This window comes from Coregonus clupeaformis, unplaced genomic scaffold (genome assembly GCF_020615455.1).
Source record: "Coregonus clupeaformis isolate EN_2021a unplaced genomic scaffold, ASM2061545v1 scaf0485, whole genome shotgun sequence".
In the NCBI taxonomy this organism is placed as follows: Eukaryota; Metazoa; Chordata; class Actinopteri; order Salmoniformes; family Salmonidae; genus Coregonus; species Coregonus clupeaformis.
This window is the reverse complement of record NW_025533940.1, coordinates 159,309-180,893: the sequence shown is the minus strand read 5'-3', so window position 1 is coordinate 180,893 and position 21,585 is coordinate 159,309. Positions and strand designations below refer to the sequence as shown.

The window sequence follows — 21,585 nt, the reverse complement described above, 5'->3', positions numbered from 1 at the left end:
TCCACAAAGGGGCAGTCTATTGGTGGATACGTCTCATTATTGTAAACTTATTTTAAATATTCGATGAGGGTTGTGACGTCAACCGCCTGTATTCAATGTATAGAGATGCTACGCTACAAGTCTCAGAACATGAATATGCATAGCCATCTCGAGATATTTAAGTGTTTTTTTTTTCTCGCAAAGTTGCCGGAATGATACGTGTCCTATTTTTATTAGTACACTCGTAACAACTTAAGCATTACGAAACTTATATTCGATCAAATAAACCTCACGTAGCAAATAAGCCATTACATTTTTGTTTTATATTTCGAGAAACAAAAATAATTAATTTTTCATTTCTCTCATTGCCTTCTCAAGCGTTCCCGGAAGTCTGGCGTTGTTGCGCCTCGGTGGCCAGACTGCTCAAAGGGAAGATTTTCGACAACGCCTTTTCACGCTGGTTCGATTTGTCATTCTCTGCTCGCCGTACAGAAACAAACCGACTGCATTTTCAGTGTTTTCGCACAGCGCAAACGCGGGGGGGTCTTTTTTTCATGGATTTGGGGCAATAAAGTTGTCCAAAACAGCATTTAACAGGCTTACAGTAGCAACCCATAACATAACACAATAAAATGGAGACAGAACACCGGCTTAAAAAGGTAAGTGGTGTTCAATTTGATGGAAAGTAACGCTAGCTAGCATGGGTAGCACACTATCTAGCTTGCTAGCTAGCATAGCTCCCGTTGTAACTAACACATTAATAGACGCTAGGTTCCTTCAGTCCATTATTGGGCTAGTTGTAACGTTAGAGTAGCTATGTTATGTAGTCAAATATATTTATAACTAACTTACCCTATTGATTACATTTTACATTTTAGTCATTTAGTAGACGCTCTTATCCAGAGCGACTTACAGTTAGTGAGTGCATACATTTTTCATACTGTGATGTAGCTATGTATTTTGTTTGCTAACTAGCAAATCGTTTAGTTAGGCAGCTGAATAAACCACTTCACTGTCCCTATTGTAATTGTTGTGTACTTTTCTAACCAATTTGTTTCCACAGAGATCCTATGGGAAGGAGGAGAAGTCTGGATCAGATCATCCCTCAGAGGAGGATGACTATGTTCCATACGTACCTGTCAAAATCAGGAAGCATGAAATGGTAAACACACAGTCTCACTCTCTGTTTCTTATTCATCCCCTGTAAGTGTCAGACTGTGTGTCTGTCTGTCTGTCTGTCTGAGCCTGCTGCTGACAGACATGGTTTACCTTTGACAGCTTCAGAATGAGTTGTACTGTAGATCCACAAACACAATGACCCATAACTCTCCTCTCTCTCTCTCTCTCTCTCTCTCTCTCTCTCTCTCTCTCTCTCTCTCTCTCTCTCTCTCTCTCTCTGTCTCTCTCTCTCTCTCTCTCTCTATCTCTCTCTCCCCCTCTCTCTGTGCCCCCAGCAACTGAAGATGCTGCGTCTGCGAGGGAAGGTGGTAGAGGAGGAGCAGAAGGATAGTGGAGGAGAGCAGAGAGATGAGGACGAGGGGCTGGGACCACGCTCTAACGTCTCCCTGCTGGACCAACACCAGGTCCTCAAGGAAAAGGCTGAAGGTAAGTGGTACAGTGGCAGTTTGAAATGGAAAGATTTGACAGTTAGAATTGGAATGATTTGACAGTTAGAATTGGAATGATTTGACAGTTAGAATTGGAATGATTTGACAGTTAGAATTGGAATGATCATTGTTCAGTGTGGTGAATTATGGGGGATTGTCCATGGGTAGTAGAGAAAACAGAAGGACAAACCAATTATGGATTCCAAAATGTATAATGATCTTGAGTTGTCTTTTGTTAAATGCTAAAATCAGTATTTTTCTGTCCACAGCTCGTAAAGAGTCAGCCAAGGAGAAGCAGCTGAAAGAAGAGCAGAAGATTCTGCAGAGTGTGGCAGAGGGAAGAGGTAAGATATGTTACTGTACATACTGACCCTAACCCTGTAGATATGTTGCTGTACATACTGGCCCTAACCCTGAAGAGGTAAGATATGTTGCTGTACATACTGGCCCTAACCCTGTAGATATGTTACTGTACATACTGACCCTAACCCTGTAGATATGTTGCTGTACATACTGGCCCTAACCCTGAAGAGGTAAGATATGTTGCTGTACATACTGGCCCTAACCCTGTAGATATGTTACTGTACATACTGGCCCTAACCCTGTAGATATGTTGCTGTACATACTGGCCCTAACCCTGTAGATATGTTACTGTACATACTGACCCTAACCCTGTAGATATGTTACTGTACATACTGGCCCTAACCCTGTAGATTATAACCCTTTGATATGTTGCTGTACATACTGGCCCTAACCCTGTAGAATATGTTGCTGTACATACTGGCCCCTAACCCTGAAGAGGTAAGATATGTTGCTGTACATACTGGCCTAACCCTGTAGATATGTTACTGTACATACTGACCCTAACCCTGTAGATATGTTGCTGTACATACTGGCCCTAACCCTGAAGAGGTAAGATATGTTGTTGTACATACTGGCCCTAACCCTGTAGATATGTTGCTGTACATACTGGCCCTAACCCTGAAGAGGTAAGAGATGTTGCTGTACATACTGGCCCTAACCCTGTAGATATGTTGCTGTACATACTGGCCCTAACCCTGAAGAGGTAAGATATGTTGCTGTACATACTGGCCCTAACCCTGTAGATATGTTACTGTACATACTGACCCTAACCCTGTAGATATGTTGCTGTACATACTGGCCCTAACCCTGAAGAGGTAAGATATGTTGCTGTACATACTGGCCCTAACCCTGTAGATATGTTACTGTACATACTGACCCCTAACCCTGTAGATATGTTGCTGTACATACTGGCCCCTAACCCTGAAGAGGTAAGATATGTTGCTGTACATACTGGCCCTAACCCTGTAGATATGTTGCTGTACATACTGGCCCTAACCCTGTAGATATGTTGCTGTACATACTGGCCCTAACCCTGTAGATATGTTGCTGTACATACTGGCCCTAACCCTGTAGATATGTTGCTGTACATACTGGCCCTAACCCTGAAGAGGTAAGATATGTTGCTGTACATACTGGCCCTAACCCTGTAGATATGTTACTGTACATACTGGCCCTAACCCTGTAGATATGTTGCTGTACATACTGGCCCTAACCCTGTAGATATGTTACTGTACATACTGACCCTAACCCTGTAGATATGTTGCTGTACATACTGGCCCTAACCCTGAAGAGGTAAGAGATGTTGCTGTACATACTGGCCCCTAACCCTGTAGATATGTTACTGTACATACTGGCCCTAACCCTGTAGATATGTTGCTGTACATACTGGCCCCTAACCCCTGTAGATATGTTACTGTACATACTGACCCTAACCCTGTAGATATGTTGCTGTACATACTGGCCCCTAACCCTGAAGAGGTAAGAGATATGTTGCTGCACATACTGGCCCCTAACCCTGTAGATATGTTACTGTACATACTGACCCTAACCCTGTAGATATGTTGCTGTACATACTGGCCCCTAACCCTGAAGAGGTAAGATATGTTGTTGTACCATACTGGCCCTAACCCTGTAGATATGTTGCTGTACATACTGGCCCTAACCCTGAAGAGGTAAGAGATGTTGCTGTACATACTGGCCCCTAACCCTGTAGATATGTTGCTGTACATACTGGCCCCTAACCCTGAAGAGGTAAGATATGTTGCTGTACATACTGGCCCTAACCCTGTAGATATGTTACTGTACATACTGACCCTAACCCTGTAGATATGTTGCTGTACATACTGGCCCTAACCCTGAAGAGGTAAGATATGTTGCTGTACATACTGGCCCTAACCCTGTAGATATGTTGCTGTACATACTGGCCCTAACCCTGTAGATATGTCGCTGTACATACTGGCCCTAACCCTGTAGAGGTAAGATATGTCGCTGTACATACTGGCCTTAACCCTGTAGAGGTAAGATATGTTGCTGTACATACTGGCCTTAACCCTGTAGAGGTAAGATATGTTGTTGTACATACTGGCCCTAACCCTGCAGAGGTAAGATATGTCGCTGTACATACTGGCCCTATCACTGTCAATGGGCTGCTGTTGTTCTGGTCCAGATTCACTTCAGGGGTGGACAACACGGGCTGAGTGCAGGCTTTTATTCCAGCCCAACTCTAATAGTTTGTTTCTCTTTCAGCTCTCATGTCGGTGAAGGAAATGGCCAAAGGCATCATCTATGACGACCCCATCAAAACAAGGTGAGGGTCCAGATTCTAGAGGGTTCCATGGTGGTAAAACACACCGCTTTTCACTGTTCCTACCACACAACAGAATATCAATCAAATGTATTTATAAAAGCCCTTTTTACATCAGCAGATGTCACAAAGTGCTATACAGAAACCCAGCCTAAAACCCCAAATAATAAGCTAAATACATTTATACTGAACAAAAATATAAACGCAACATGCAATAATTTCAAAAATGTTACTGAGTTACAGTTCATATAAGAAAATCAGTCAGTTGAAATGAATGCATTAGGCCCTAATCTATGGATTTCATTTGACTGGGCAGGGGCACAGCCATGGGTTGGCCCTGGGAGGGCATAGGCCCACCCACATGGGAGCCAGGCCCAGCCAATCAGAATGAGTTTTTCTGCACAAAAGGGCATTATTACAGACAGAAATACTCCTCAGCACCCCACCCTCCCCCTCAGACGATCCCACAGGTGAAGAAGCCGGATGTGGAGGTCCTGGGATGTTGGAGGTGGCTTATAGTAGAGAAATTAACATTCAATTCTCTGGAAACAGCTACGGTGGACATTCCTGCAGTCAGCATGCTAATTGCATCTGTGACATTTTAGAGTGGCCTTTTATTGTCCCCAGCACAAGGTGCACCTGTGTAATGATCATGATGTTTAATCAGCTTCTTGATATGTCACACTTGTCAGGTGGATGGATTATCTTGGCAAAGGACAAATGCTCACTAACAGGGATGTAATCCATTTGTGCATAACATTTTGAGAGAATAAGCTTTTTGTGTGTACTGAAAATGTCAGGGATCTTTTAATATGCCATTTAGCAGACGCTTTTATCCAAATGTGTGCATACATTTTTACGTATGGGTGGTCCCGGGGATCGAACCCACTACCCTGGCGTTACAAGCGCCATGCTCTACCAATTGAGCTACAGAGGACCTTTTTATTTCAGCTCATGAAACATGGGACCAACACTACACGTTGCCTTTATATTGTTGTTCAGTATAAAATGTACCGTTGTTATTGTTTTAGTTGGTTGGCTCCGCGCTACATCCTGAACATGCCCCCTGCGAGACACGACCGCGTCAGGAAGAAGTACCACATCCTGGTCGACGGTGACGGTATCCCTCCGCCCATCAAGAGCTTCAGGGAGATGAAGTTCCCACAGGGTGAGAGACACACCACCACACACACACACACACACACCACACACACACCACACACACCACACACACACACACACCACACACCACCATACACACACACACACACACACACACCACACACACACACACACACACACACACACCACAGACACACAGGGTGAGACCCTGAGGTTCACTAAAGATATGATTAGTTCAAAAGATCACTGAAACCCAAGTTTCTACACGGTGAAACACCAGACAGACAGACAGACAGACATAACTTTTATTGAAAACCTTACCTTCCATTTTGTTTTACACCTTTTTATTCATTTGAAAAGTGGTGATGATATGTTTTTGTAGTAGTCATTCATTCCCCAACCCTCTTTAACCATGTGTTTGCAGCAATCCTGAAAGGTCTGAAAAAGAAGGGAATCGTTCACCCCACACCCATTCAAATCCAGGGAATTCCCACCATGTAAGGACATTAGTATACCACTGATGATGTGACCCAAGTTCCTTATTAAATGAACATGATTCCTGGAGATATATAAAGCTATACAATGTTTAACTGGATTCTAATTGGTTGTCTTCGCTTCTCTCTCTGTTACTGTAAAGCTCTGAAACAATTATAGTAAAAAGGGCTATATCAATACAATATGATTGGTTGGCTATATCAATACAATATGATTGATTGGCTATATCAATACAATATGATTGATTGGCTATATCAATACAATATGATTGGTTGGCTATATCAATACAATATGATTGCTTGGCTATATCAATACAATATGATTGCTTGGCTATATCAATACAACATGATTGCTTGGCTATATCAATACAATATGATTGCTTGGCTATATCAATACAATATGATTGCTTGGCTATATCAATACAATATGATTGCTTGGCTATATCAATACAACATGATTGCTTGGCTATATCAATACAATATGATTGCTTGGCTATATCAATACAATATGATTGGTTGGCTATATCAATACAATATGATTGCTTGGCTATATCAATACAACATGATTGCTTGGCTATATCAATACAATATGATTGCTTGGCTATATCAATACAACATGATTGCTTGGCTATATCAATACAATATGATTGGTTGGCTATATCAATACAATATGATTGGTTGGCTATATCAATACAATATGATTGGTTGGCTATATCAATACAACATGATTGCTTGGCTATATCAATACAATATGATTGCTTGGCTATATCAATACAACATGATTGCTTGGCTATATCAATACAATATGATTGCTTGGCTATATCAATACAATATGATTGCTTGGCTATATCAATACAATATGATTGCTTGGCTATATCAATACAATATGATTGGTTGGCTATATCAATACAACATGATTGGTTGGCTATATCAATACAATATGATTGGTTGGCTATATCAATACAATATGATTGGTTGGCTATATCAATACAACATGATTGGTTGGCTATATCAATACAACATGATTGGTTGGCTATATCAATACAACATGATTGGTTGGCTATATCAATACAACATGATTGGTTGGCTATATCAATACAACATGATTGGTTGGCTATATCAATACAACATGATTGGTTGGCTATATCAATACAATCATGATTGGTTGCTATATCAATACAACATGACTTGGTTGGCTATATCAATACAAGTATGATTGCCCCCATTGATTCGTTGGCTATATCAATACAATATGATTGATTGATTAGTTGGCTATAATCAACTACAACATGCATTGATTGGTTGGCTGTATCAACCCTACATATATGATTGGTTGGCTTTATCAATACAATATGTTTTGGTTGGCTATATCAATACAATATGATTGATTGATTGGTTGGCTATATCAATCACAATGTCTGACTGATTGATTGGCTATATCAATACAATTTGATTGATTTGATTGGTTGGCTATATCAATACAATTTGATTGATTGGTTGGCTATATCAATACAACATGATTGTTGGTTGGCTATATCAATACAATATGATTGATTGATTGGTTGGCTATATCAATACAACATGATTGATTGGTTGGCTGTATCAATACAATATGATTGGTTGGCTATATCAATACAATATGATTGATTGATTGGTTGGCTATATCAATACAATATGATTGATTGATTGGTTGGCTATATCAATACAATATGATTGATTGATTGGTTGGCTATATCAATACAATATGATTGATTGATTGGTTGGCTATATCAATACAATATGATTGATTGATTGGTTGGCTATATCAATACAATATGATTGATTGATTGGCTATATCAATACAATATGATTGATTGGTTTCCTCTGTATCTCTCTGTGTGCAGTCTCTCAGGCCGGGATATGATCGGTATCGCCTTCACAGGTTCAGGAAAGACTCTGGTGTTCACCCTCCCCATCATCATGTTCTCTCTGGAGCAGGAGAAGAAGCTGCCCTTCTGTAAGAGTGAAGGACCCTACGGTCTCATCATCTGTCCCTCAGTAAGTCCTTCACACTGTAATGTTATGATTGGGGTTAGAGGTTAGAGAAGAAGCTGCCCTTCTGTAAGAGTGAAGGACCCTACGGTCTCATCATCTGTCCCTCAGTAAGTCCTTCACACTGTACTCTGATTCGCTCTTGACCACTTTCTCTTCCATAGATGATAAAATTGACTGATGACAGATCATGTTTCTGATGTTCCTCTCCTCTCCCTGCAGAGAGAGTTGGCTAAACAGACCCACACCATCATAGAATACTACTGTAAGCTGCTGGAGGAAGAAGGGGCTCCACATATGAGATCAGTCCTCTGTATAGGAGGCATGTCTGTCAAGGACCAGATGGAGGTGGTCAAACAGTAAGTACTCTGAACCAGTCAGCCAGTCAACCAGTCAGTCAAACAGTAAGTACTCTGAACCAGTCAGCCAGTCAACCAGTCAGTCAAACAGTAAGTACTCTGAACCAGTCAGCCAGCCGGCCGGCCAGTCAGTCAGTCAAACAGTAAGTACTCTGAACCAGTCAGCCAGCCAGTCAACTAGTCAGCCAGTCAGCCAGCCAGCCAGCCAGCCAGTCAGTCAGTCAGTCAGCCAGTCAGCCAGTCAGTCAGACAGTCAGTACTCTGAGCCAGTCAGCCAGTCAACCAGTCAGCCAGCCAGTCAACCAACAAGTCAGTTAGCTAGTCAGCCAGCCACTCAACTAGTCAGCCGGCCAGTCAGTCAGCCAGCCGGCCAGTCAGTCAGTCCGTCAGTCAGCCAGTCAACCAGTCAGTCAGTCAGCCAGCCGTCCAGTCAGTCAGCCAGTCAGCCAGTCAACCAGTCAGCCAGTCAGTCAGTCAGTCAGCCAGTCAGTCAGTCAGCCAGTCAGTCAACCAGTCAGCCGGCCAGTCAGCCAGTCAGCCAGCCAGCCAGCCAGTCAGCCAGCCAGTCAGTCAGCCAGTCAGCCAGTCAGCCGGCCAGTCAGTCAGCCAGCCGGCCAGTCAGTCAGCCAGCCGGCCAGTCAGTCAGTCAGCCGGCCAGTCAGTCAGCCAGCCGGCCAGTCAGTCAGTCAACTAGTCAGCCAGTCCTTTGTATAGGAGGCATAGTCCAGTGGATAAGAACCAAATATACCCAAGATTGTGCATTTGATGATAAAATTATCAAATTTGTACACTAACACTATACACCTTAAAGACATGCTCCGGTACTTTGGCGACTTAGAAAGTATTTATTAAACCTCCTGCTTTGGACTGGATGTGTCAATGTGTTGTTCATACATGCATAATCTATGAGCAGAATTACTGTCTTACCTCAATTAGCCAGGAAATCCCTAGTTAACTGTTTTCTTGTAGCCACTCCCCCTAGCAATAGAGTTCTAACCCCTTTGAGTGACAGCTAGCAAGAGGCATGCCCAGAGTTATCCAATGAGGTTGCAGGGCGGGCCCAAAGGCTCAGTGGACACATTAGAAGGATCAATGACGTGGTACACGTATCTGCACATATGTGACATAGTACGCAATTTCCGGGACCACTTTTGGCTTGTGATTGCTACATTCAGAACTACTGGCTAAAAAGTATACAAAAGTACTGGAGAATCTCTTTAAGGAACATTTTAAATATAGCAGGCAGTCCGGGAAGCCTGTCAGGCAACCAGGGAGGCCGTTTTAGGAAAGTGATTACCTGTTAGATGAAAATATGGTAAAATCATTCCAAATAATATCAAAATGACTTTGTAATTTTTTTCTACCCACTAATTAAACCCCATCAATAATATAGACAATAATTCTGATCATAAAGTACTCTTAAGACCTTCATGGTCAAATTGTGGGCTTTTACACACAGCTAGGGCATGTCTAAAGATGCCATCACAGAAGTTGACCATTACCCCCCCCGCCCGCCCGCCACGATTCACATTCACATATCTCCATTAATAGTTGGTACATACAGCCAATGATGGCTTCAAATATATAGTGTGATATTCTGTTTTGTCTCAATTTGAAGAAATGTGACAGGAAACCTGCCTTGTACACATCACTTTAGGTGCAATTCCATATGAATGCATTATCTGTGCAGCAGAGACAAGTGACCCATTTTAACAAAATGCTTTTTGTGACGAGCCCGTTCAGCCTTCACACAAAGTACACGTCTAGATCAAGATGTCTAGCTGTAGTACCATTGCTGATGAAACGTGTTATACTGGAAAGGGACCGCCAACCTGCTCCGTAGGGCCATATCAGCCTTGATTCACAGCCAGCCGTGTGAGGACCAGTTTGACGTCTGACCTCTGAACCCTGTGTTTGTAGCGGTGTCCACATGATGGTGGCGACCCCCGGCCGTCTGATGGACCTGCTGCAGAAGAAAATGATCAGTCTGGATATCTGTCGTTATCTGGCTCTGGACGAGGCTGACAGGATGATAGACATGGGCTTCGAGGAAGACATCAGAACTATCTTCTCCTACTTTAAGGTACGGAGGGGTTTAAAACAGGGTCATTTTAACCCCAGAACGCTCCTGCACACTTTACAACATCATCGCTGTTTCTATTAGGTGACTACCAGTGGTATGTTTTCTAACCGTCAACCAAACAGTGCTTTTAACACCTACATCCTTCGTGCAGGGCCAGAGACAAACTCTGCTGTTCAGTGCCACCATGCCCAAGAAGATCCAGAACTTTGCCAAGAGTGCCCTGGTCAAACCCATCACCATCAACGTGGGCCGGGCCGGCGCTGCCAGCTTGGACGTCATTCAGGTACAACACACCAGCAGAAATAAATAATTTTCGCGTCCCAAATGGCACCCTCGTCCGTATATAGTGCACTACCTGGTCAAAAGTAGTGCCCTATATGGGGAATAGGGTACAATTTGGGACGCTCTCGCATAGGAATATCGTAAAATGAAATAGGATTGTGTACTTTTGCCACGGTGACTGCAAATTGACTTTTGATTATATGTGACTCAATTAATTTAAAATGTTTACATTGATTTGTTTTTACATTGCGTTTAATTCCAGGAAGTGGAGTATGTGAAAGAAGAGGCTAAGATGGTTTACCTGCTGGAATGTCTTCAGAAGACTCCTCCTCCGGTTAGTAACCTGCTGTTCTCTGGTTACCTCTCAGTATTTTTACATTTTAGTCATTTAGCAGACGCTTTTATCCAGAGCGACTTACAGTTCTGTAGGGTGTCCCACTCTGATTGGGTGAAAATGCGCTTTGGTGATGAAATTTCACTTCCTTTTGTTATAAAATACATTTTTACCAAGACAAATATGATTATTCATGTTCTGAATCGTTCAGTGGGGTCTTTCTCTCACATATCATTAACATTTATATACAAGAAGTCGGATTTCGTAACCCAATACATCCAATAATAAGCACCGAGCTCTGTTGACAGAGCTAATGCAGCTTTCTCACACAAACTTTTGAGGATTTTACATGTTGTGGCGGATGTCTTCAAAGTTGTTTCCGCGGATCGAAAAAAGCTAAATTATCATGACACGAGCTGAATTAAATGTAAAATGCTTTGAAAAGATAAAGCTTGCGGTACCCTGAGTGCTCTGTTGACATGTCACACAGATACGCTTGTTTCTGGAGAAATCTTCTAAAAAGAAAGTTGTATACTAAAATATGAAAATACTGCATGTCATGTCTCAAAAACTATATCTATCTTACCTCTATATTGTTTTATGTCTTGCGGATTCGAGAAGAAAGATGATGAGTTCAACGGGAAAGTCAGCCTGTCAGGTGGTCTTTATTCTCACAGCCTAGTTGAGGTGATGCTGTGTCTGTCAGGTGGTCTTTATTCTCACAGCCTAGTTGAGGTGATGCTGTGTCTGTCAGGTGGTCTTCATTCTCACAGCCTAGTTGAGGTGATGCTGTGTCTGTCAGGTGGTCTTTATTCTCACAGCCTAGTTGAGGTGATGCTGTGTCTGTCAGGTGGTCTTCATTCTCACAGCCTAGTTGAGGTGATGGTGTGTCTGTCAGGTGGTCTTCATTCTCACAGCCTAGTTGAGGTGATGCTGTGTCTGTCAGGTGGTCTTCATTCTCACAGCCTAGTTGAGGTGATGCTGTGTCTGTCAGGTGGTCTTTATTCTCACAGCCTAGTTGAGGTGATGCTGTGTCTGTCAGGTGGTCTTTATTCTCACAGCCTAGTTGAGGTGATGCTGTGCCTGTCAGGTGGTCTTTATTCTCACAGCCTAGTTGAGGTGATACTGTGCAATTTTCCTTTGTTGTTTTTTCCTCGGTCCTCCATTGATTTAGTCACCCTAACTTTTACCACCCTACAAGGGTAAAAACTACATTATAAACTGGGTGGTTCGAGCCATGAATGCTGATTGGCTGACAGCCGTGGTATATCAGACCGTATTCTACGGGTATGACAAAACATTTATTTTTACTGCTCTAATTACGTTGGTAACCAGTTTATAATAGCAATAAGGCACCTCAGGGTTTGTGGTATATGGCCAATAAACCAGGTGTGGCAGACAAGAGGGTTGCTCAAGATGTTTACACAGATCAGACACGGACAGAATTGTATTAGCTCGGTTTCAAGGGTGTTTATTTAAATAATAAACAACGAGAAAATAATAGGTCTCCTCCAGGAGACCTCCTCCGGGATACCGTCTTCTTGGCTCTGGGGTCTCCTCCAGGAGACCTCCTCCGGGATACTGTCTTCTGGGCTCTGGGGTCTCCTCCAGGAGACCTCCTCCGGGATACTGTCTTCTGGGCTCTGGGGTCTCCTCCAGGATACTGTCTTCTGGGCTCTGGGGTCTCCAGGAGACCTCCTCCGGGATACTGTCTTCTGGGTCTGGGGTCCAACCTCGCTCCGGGGATAGCTGTCTCTGTGGGGAGACCTCCTCCGGGGATACTGTCTTCTAGGCTCTGGGGTTTCCTCCCCTCCTCCCGACTGTCTTCTGGGGTCTCCTCCGGGATACTGTCTTCTGGGGTCTCCTCCGGGATCATCTTTCTGGGCTCTGGGGTCTCCAGGAGACCTCCTCCGGGATACTGTCTTCTGGGTCTCCTCGGGATACTGTCTTCGGGCTCTGGGGTCTCCAGGAGACCTCCTCCCGGATACTGTCTTCTGGGTCTGGGGTCTGGAGACCTCCTCCGATACTGTCTTCTTCTCCTCCGGGATACTGTCTTCTGGCTAGGTCTTGCTGTATCCTGTGGAACAAACCCAGCTCCCTCGTTTCTGGTACTGAGACGACTGTACGGGAATAACCTCTCGTCCCCAGCGGTCCCCGGTCCCCAGTCCCCAGTCCCCAGTCCCGTGTGCTGCCCTTCTGGGACTCATCCAGCTGGTAAGCAATCAGCCCCTTGATTACTCACCAACCACAATCAGCCCCTTGATTACTCACCAACCACAATCAGCCCCAATTAGTCCAGGCCCGGAGAGCCCGTCAAGACCTTGCCCGTCCATATACCACACCCCCTCGGGCCTTATTGCTTAAATAACTATTGAACGAGGTTTGGACCATTGGTTTTCTTAAAGGATTATATACACAATTAACATATATTATTTGTGTTGAACACAATTAACTGTGTTCTCTCTACCACACCACATGGCAGAGGAGGCTCCTGGGAGGAGCTATAGGAGGAAGGGCTCATTGTAATGGCTAGAATGGAATCAATGGAACAGAGTCAAACATGTGGTTTCCATATGTTTGATACTGTTCCATTGATTCCAGCCATTCCAATGAGCCAGTCGTTCCTATAGCTCCTCCCAGCATCCTCCTCTGGTGTACAGGTGTACTCAACCTGGTCTGTGTGTCTAGTTACAGAAGTGACTTACTTCTTTACTTCTGGTTAGAACTGTGTTTTCACTCTGCCACATGACATGGTTAGTACTGTGTTTTCACTCTGCCACATGACATGGTTAGTACTGTGTTTTCTCTACCACATGACATGGTTAGTACTGTGTTTTCACTCTGCCACATGACATGGTTAGTACTGTGTTTTCACTCTGCCACATGACATGGTTAGTACTGTGTTTTCACTCTGCCACATGACATGGTTAGTACTGTGTTTTCTCTGCCACATGACATGGTTAGTACTGTGTTTTCACTCTGCCACATGACATGGTTAGTACTGTGTTTTCACTCTGCCACATGACATGGTTAGTACTGTGTTTTCACTCTGCCACATGACATGGTTAGTACTGTGTTTTCACTCTGCCACATGACATGGTTAGTACTGTGTTTTCACTCTGCCACATGACATGGTTAGTACTGTGTTTTCACTCTGCCACATGACATGGTTAGTACTGTGTTTTCACTGCCACATGACATGGTAATGACTTATGCTAGTTAACCTTCTGTTTCCATTCTGGTTAGTCAGTAGAGAGGTCAAACAGTACTAACTATAGGTATAGAGGTCAAAGGTAGAGGTCAAACAGCACTAACTAAAGGTAAAGAGGTCAGAGGTAGAGGTGATGTTAATGCATGCTAAAAGTGTGTGATGTTTAATCAGAACAGAAGGTAAGATGTTAGTGGTGTTTTCTGTCTCCCAGGTGCTGATGTTTGCTGAGAAGAAAGCAGACGTGGACGCCATTCATGAATATCTCCTGCTAAAAGGAGTGGAGGCTGTGGCTATCCACGGAGGAAAAGGTAATATCACTAACCCCTAGTTTTCCTACCTCAACCACTAGTCCCCTACCCTAACAAGTGCGCCTAGTGCTGAAAGGAGTGGAGGAAAAGGTCAGATTTAAAACCCCTTCTCTTCCTGCAGTGACTACCTAAATAGTGAACAGGGGGCCATTTCAGACTCAATAACCCTGTTATGTGTGTTTCCAGACCAGGAGGAGCGTACTAAGGCCATCGAGGCCTTTAAGGAAGGGAAGAAGGATGTGTTAGTAGCTACTGATGTGGCGTCTAAAGGTCTGGACTTCCCCGCTATACAACACGTGGTCAACTATGACATGCCAGAGGAGATAGAGAACTATGGTGAGACATCACATCACATCTCGATTAATTTTAAATGAATCAAACATTTTTGACATGACATATTTTGGTCATTTAGCAGACAATCTTATCCAGAGCAACTTACAGTCAGAAATCAATCATCCAATCAATCAATCAAAATGATAAAGCCTTTATACATCAGCAGTTACCACAATGTTCTTCACAGTAACCCGGCCTAGAGAGAGTGTGTGTTACCACAATGTTCTTCACAGTAACCCGGCCTAGAGAGAGTGCGTGTTACCACAATGTTCTTCACAGTAACCCGGCCTAGAGAGAGAGAGCGTGTTACCACATTTCTTCTCTTGTTAATCTTCTCATATTTCTGCTCATATCTCCCCTAAAGTGCACGTTATTGTCACCCTGTAATCAGACTCTCTCTAATCAGACTCATCCACCGACTGACTAAAAAGTGTTGTTGTTGTTGTGTTCCAGTCCACAGGATTGGTAGAACGGGTCGGTCGGGGAAGACTGGCATCGCCACCACCTTCATCAACAAAGGCTGTGGTGAGAAACAAGCCACCACTTGATTCTCTCTCTAACGTCTAGCCATGGTTTGCTTTCCATTGCATCTTCTGGAGTTTGCATCCAAGACTGTTTTATCAGACGCCCTCTTAAAACAGATCTGTAGAGAGAACACCTGTCTGAAGCCCTGGGTTTTATTCCATTAGGGCACGGAACGTAAAATGTTTTAAAAATTGTTTTGCAACATAATATTTTTAAAAAACGAGGCTTTCTTATTGGATTAAGTTCAGGTAGTCTCTCCCTATTGCAGTCCTTTTTTTCTTCCTTTTTTGGTGCCTATTGAACACAACCCCGATGTCTTCCGTCCTGTAGATGAGTCGGTGCTGATGGACCTGAAGGCCCTGCTGATAGAAGCCAAGCAGAAGGTTCCTCCGGTTCTACAGGTCTTACAGACGGGAGACGAGACCATGCTGGATATCGGAGGTAACACACACCATCCTGATCTCTGTCTGCTGCTTTCTCTGCCTCTTTCCTCCCTCCTATCTGCAGTCTCGCTCTCGCTCTCTGTTATATATTTCTCTCTCTGGAAGTATTCAGACCCCTTGACTTTTCCACATTTTGTTACGTTACAGCCTTATTCTAAAATTGAACACAATACCCCATAATGACAAAGCAAAACGTTTTTTTTTTGTGTGTGCTAATTTATAAAAATAAAAATCACATTTACATAAGTATTCAGACCCTTTACTCAGTACTTTGCTGAAGCACCTTTGGCAGCGATTACAGCCTTGAGTCTTCTTGGGTATGACGCTACAAGCTTGGCACACCTGTATTTGGGGAGTTTCTCCCATTCTTCTCTGCAGATCCTCTCAAGCTCTGTCAGGTTGGATGGGGAGCATCGCTGCACAGCTATTTCCAGGTCTCTCTAGAGATGTTAGATCGGGTTCAAGTCCGGGCTCTGGATGGGCCACTGCAGGACATTCAGAGACTTGTCCAGAAGCCACTCCTGCGTTGTCTTGGCTGTGTGCTTAGGGTCGTTGTCCTGTTGGAAGGTGAACCTTCGCCCCAGTCTGAGGTCCTGAGCGCTCTGGAGCAGGTTTTCATCAAGGATCTCTCTGTACTTTGCTCCGTTCATCTTTCCCTGATCCTGACTAGTCTCTCAGTCCCTACAGCATGATGCTGCCACCACCATGCTTCACTGTAGGGATGGTGCCAGGTTTCCTCCAGATGTGACGCTTGGCATTCAGGCCAAAGAGTTCAATCTTGGTTTCATCAGACCAAAGAATCTACCGTAGTTTCTCATGATCTGAGAGTCCTTTAGGTGCCTTTTGGCAAACTCCAAGCGGGCTGTCATGTGCCTTTTACTGAAGAGTGGCTTCCGTCTGGCCACAATAAAGGCCTGATTGGTGGAGTGCTGCAGAGATAGTTGTCCTTCTGGAAGGTTCTCCCATCTCCACAGAGGAACTCTGGAGCTCTGTCAGAGTGACCATCGGGTTCTTGGTCACCTCCCTGACCAAGGCCCTTCTCCCCCGATTGCTCAGTTTGGCCAGGCGGCCAGCTCTAGGAAGAGTCTTGGTGATTCCAAACTCCTTCCATTTAAGAATGGTACCCTTCCCCAGATCTGTGCCTCGACACAATCCTGTTTCGGAGCTCTACGGACAATTCCTTAGACCTCATGGCTTGGTTTTTGTTCTGACATGCACTGTCAACTCTGGGACCTTATATAGACAGGTGTGTGCCTTTCCAAATCATGTCCAATCAATTGAATTGACCACAGGTGGACTCCAATCAAGTTGTAGAAACATCTCAAGGATGATGAATGGAAACAGGATGCACCTGAGCTCAATTTCGAGTCTCAAAGCAAATGGTCTGAATACTTATGTAAATAAGGTATTTCAGTGTTTATTTTTAATACATTTGCAAAATAATCTAAAAACCTGTTTTTGATTTTTCATTATGGGGTATTGTGTGCAGATTGATGAGGTAAAACAATATTTTTTAATACATTTTAGAATAAGGCTGTAACTTAACAAAATGTGGAGAAAGGGAGAACCTAATCCAATGTGGTCCTCTGTAGCTCAGCTGGTAGAGCATGGCGCTTGTAACGCCAGGGTAGTGGGTTCGATCCCCGGGACCACCCATATGTAAAAATGTATGCACACATGACTGTAAGTCGCTTTGGATAAAAGCGTCTGCTAAATGGCATATTATTTATTATTATTATTATTATTATTATTATACAGTTTTGCAGGTTTTCCTACTCACAAAGCATGTAGAGGGCTGTAATTTTTTATCATAGGTACACTTCAACTGTGCGAGACGGAATCTAAAACAAAAATCCAGAAAATCACATTGTATGATTTTTAAGTAATTCATTTTCATTTTATTGCATGACATAAGTATTTGATACATCAGAAAAGCAGAACTTAATATTTGGTACAGAAACCTTTGTTTGCAATTACAGAGATCATACGTTTCCTGTAGGTCTTGACCAGGTTTGCACACACTGCAGCAGGGATTTTGGCCCACTCCTCCATACAGACCTTCTCCAGATCCTTCAGGTTTCGGGGCTGTCGCTGGGCAATACGGACTTTCAGCTCCCTCCAAAGATGTTCTATTGGGTTCAGGTCTGGAGACTGGCAATGCCACTCCAGGACCTTGAGATGCTTCTTACGGAGCCACTCCTTAGTTGCCCTGGCTGTGTGTTTTGGGTCGTTGTCATGCTGGAAGACCCAGCCACGACCCATCTTCAATGCTCTTACTGAGGGAAGGAGGTTGTTGGCCAAGATCTCGCGATACATGGCCCCATCCATCCTCCCCTCAATACGGTGCAGTCGTCCTGTCCCCTTTGCAGAAAACCATCCCCAAAGAATGATGTTTCCACCTCCATGCTTCATGGTTGGGATGGTGTTCTTGGGGTTGTACTCATCCTTCTTCTTCCTCCAAACACGGCGAGTGGATTTAGACCAAAAAGCTCTATTTTTGTCTCATCAGACCACATGACCTTCTCCCATTCCTTCTCTGGATCATCCAGATGGTCATTGGCAAACTTCAGACGGGCCTGGACATGCGCTGGCTTGAGCAGGGGGACCTTGCGTGCACTGCAGGATTTTAATCCATGACGGTGTAGTGTGTTACTAATGGTTTTCTTTGAGACTGTGGTCCCAGCTCTCTTCAGGTCATTGACCAGGTCCTGCCATGTAGTTCTGGGCTGATCCCTCACCTTCCTCATGATCATTGATGATGATCTTGCATGGAGCCCCAGACCGAGGGTGATTGACCGTCATCTTGAACTTCTTCCATTTTCTAATAATTGTGCCAACAGTTGTTGCCTTCTCACCAAGCTGCTTGCCTATTGTCCTGTAGCCCATCCCAGCCTTGTGCAGGTCTACAATTTTATCCCTGATGTCCTTACACAGCTCTCTGGTCTTGGCCATTGTGGAGAGGTTGGAGTCTGTTTGATTGAGTGTGTGGACAGGTGTCTTTTATACAGGTAACAAGTTCAAACAGGTGCAGTTAATACAGGTAATGAGTGGAGAACAGGAGGGCTTCTTAAAGAAAAACTAACAGGTCTGTGAGAGCCGGAATTCTTACTGGTTGGTAGGTAATCAAATACATGCAATAAAATGCAAATTAATTACTTAAAAATCATACAATGTGATTTTCTGGATTTTTGTTTTAGATTCCGTCTCGCACAGTTGAAGTGTACCTATGATAAAAAATTACAGCCCTCTACATGCTTTGTAAGTAGGAAAACCTGCAAAATCGGCAGGGTATCAAATACTTGTTCTCTCCACTGTATCAACACAGAGAGAGAGTGAGAGAAATGTACACTACCAGTCAAATGTTTGGACACACCTACTCATTCAAGGTTTTTCATTATTTCTACATTGTAGAATAATAGTGAAGACATCAAAACTATGAAATAACACATATGGAATCATGTAGTAACCATAAAAGTGTTAAACAAATAAAAATATATTTTATATTTGAGATTCTTCAAATAGCCACCCTTTGCCTTGATGACAGCTTTGCACACTCTTGGCATTCTCTCAACCAGCTTCACCTGGAATGCTTTTCAACAGTCTTGAAGGAGTTCCCACATATACTGAGCACTTGTTGGCTGCTTTTCCTTCACTCTGCCGTCCGACTCATCCCAAACCATCTCAATTGGGTTGAGGTCGGGGGATTGTGGAGGCCAGGTCATCTGATGCAGCACTCCATCACTCTCCTTCTTGGTCAAATAGCCCTTACACAGCCTGGAGGTGTGTTGGGTCATTGTCCTGTTGAAAAACAAATGATAGTCCCACTAAGCCTAAACCAGATGGGATGGATTATCGCTGCAGAATGCTGTGGTAGCCATGCTGTTTAACTGTGCCTTGAATTCTAAATAAATCACAGACAGTGTCACCAGCAAAGCACCCCCACAACATAACACCACCTCCTCCATGCTTTACGGTGGGAACCACACACGCGGAGATCATCCGTTTACCCACACCGCATCTCACAAAGACACGGCGGTTTGAACCAAAAATCTAAAATTTGGACTCATCAGACCAAAGGACAAATTTCCACCGGTCTAATTGCTCGTGTTTCTTGGCCCAAGCAGGTCTCTTCTTATTGGTGTCCTTTTAGTAGTGGTTTCTTTGCAGCAATTTGACCATGAAGGCCTGATTCACACAGTCCCCTCTGAACAGTTGATGTTGAGATGTCTCTGTGACTCTGTGAAGCATTTATTTGGGCTGCAATTTCTGAGGCTGGTAACTCTCTAATGAACTTATCCTCTGCAGCAGAGGTAACTCTGGGTCTTCCTTTCATGTGACGGTCCTCATGAGAGCCAGTTTCATCATAGCGCATGATGGTTTTTGCGACTGCACTTGAAGAAACTTTCAAAGTTCTTGACATTTTCCGGATTGACTGACCTTCCGGAAATAGCCTTCATTTCTCAGAACAAGAATAGACTGACAAGTTTCAGAAGGAAGTTCTTTGTTTCTGGCCATTTTGAGCCTGTAATCGAACCCACATTTGCTGTTGCTCCAGATACTCAACTAGTCTCAAGAAGGCCAGTTTTATTGTTTCTTTAATCAGCACAACAGTTTTCAGCTGTGCTAACATAATTGCAAAAGGGTTTTCTAATGATCAATTAGCCTTTTTAAAATGATAAACTTGGATTAGCAAACACAACATGCCATTGGAACACAGGACTGATGGTTGCTGATAATGGGCCTCTGTACGCCTATGTAGATATTCCATTAAAAATCAGCTGTTTCCAGCTACAAAAGCCATTTACAACATTAACAATGTCTACACTGTATTTCTGATCAATTTGATGTTATTTTAATGGACAAAAAAATTGCTTTTCTTTCAGCTGCTTCTCTCTCCCTTTGTCTTATTCCCTCTATCTCCTTTTCTAGTCACAGAAGTTTTTTATTTATTTTTAATCGTTTATTGCTGTAACTATGACTAGCCCAGATGTCTGTCATGACTTGGCCTGGTTCCTCCCCATTCTAACCTACCTGTTGTGTCTCTGCTTGTGTTCCCCAGGAGAGAGAGGCTGTACGTTCTGTGGTGGTCTTGGTCATCGTATCACAGACTGTCCCAAACTGGAGGCCATGCAGACCAAACAGGTCACCAACATCGGACGCAAAGACTACCTGGCACACAGCTCCATGGACTTCTGAATTTACTTTACAGAATACCAGCACCTACTTGGAGTACTCGGAATACTGTCACCTACTTATGCTGTGCCTGGTGTGGTTTGCCAGGTACAATGGGACCAATTGGGATTGTCCCAAAAGGATTGTCACCTGAAATATGTGTTGACAGATGATTTTGACCCAGCAGCTCTGCTTGATATCCATGGCTCTGTGAGACTGACATGGTTATGATGTGAGACTGACATAGTTATGATGGCGCAGCTTCTCAGAGCAGTTTTGGAATAGAGGAAGTAACATGTATTTTTTATTGTTGCCCAACATTGTCCCCAGGGCTGGTAAGATGAAGACAGAAAGGCTCTGTGGGTATAAAAGGCTACAGCTTGGTTGAACTATTTTTGTGCAACTCTGAATTTCTCTTCCATCTGTTTTATTATTTGCTGTTTTGTATTAAAATAAATGTACATTTCTCTGCAACGCTATTGTAATGTTAATAAACCAATTTGACAAACCACATCAGACTTTCACTGTGTTCGTGTTTTACGGGCAGTGGAAAGATTTAGTAACATTTCTACTGTAGAAACGTGTGTTGAAATACCAAGGGAAGTGTGTATCTTCCGTAACCATTGTGAACACG

At 43.5% G+C, this 21,585-nt stretch overlaps 1 protein-coding gene across 1 annotated transcript; it reads left to right on the top strand.

Moving 5' to 3' along the window:
- The first annotated feature begins 420 nt into the window (after window positions 1-420).
- Window positions 421-21,462, top strand: LOC121559928 (probable ATP-dependent RNA helicase DDX41). Its single transcript, XM_041872957.2, has 17 exons — window positions 421-638; window positions 1,043-1,141; window positions 1,434-1,584; window positions 1,856-1,930; window positions 4,197-4,257; window positions 5,286-5,422; window positions 5,801-5,873; window positions 7,754-7,907; window positions 8,124-8,260; window positions 10,181-10,343; window positions 10,495-10,626; window positions 10,888-10,959; window positions 14,382-14,478; window positions 14,665-14,814; window positions 15,265-15,336; window positions 15,667-15,777; window positions 20,839-21,462. Exons 1-17 carry the CDS (start codon window positions 612-614, stop codon window positions 20,973-20,975), a joined length of 1,848 nt encoding a protein of 615 aa, XP_041728891.1. The 5' UTR covers window positions 421-611; the 3' UTR covers window positions 20,976-21,462.
- The last annotated feature ends 123 nt before the right edge of the window (window positions 21,463-21,585 follow it).

Excerpts from the sequence above, each read along its gene's own strand:
- LOC121559928 (XM_041872957.2), top strand. The coding sequence starts at position 612 with ATGGAGACAGAACACCGGCTTAAAAAG. Across the intron at positions 639-1,042 it reads CAGAACACCGGCTTAAAAAG|AGATCCTATGGGAAGGAGGA; the intron begins GTAAGTGGTGTT and ends TTGTTTCCACAG. Across the intron at positions 1,931-4,196 it reads GAGTGTGGCAGAGGGAAGAG|CTCTCATGTCGGTGAAGGAA; the intron begins GTAAGATATGTT and ends TTTCTCTTTCAG.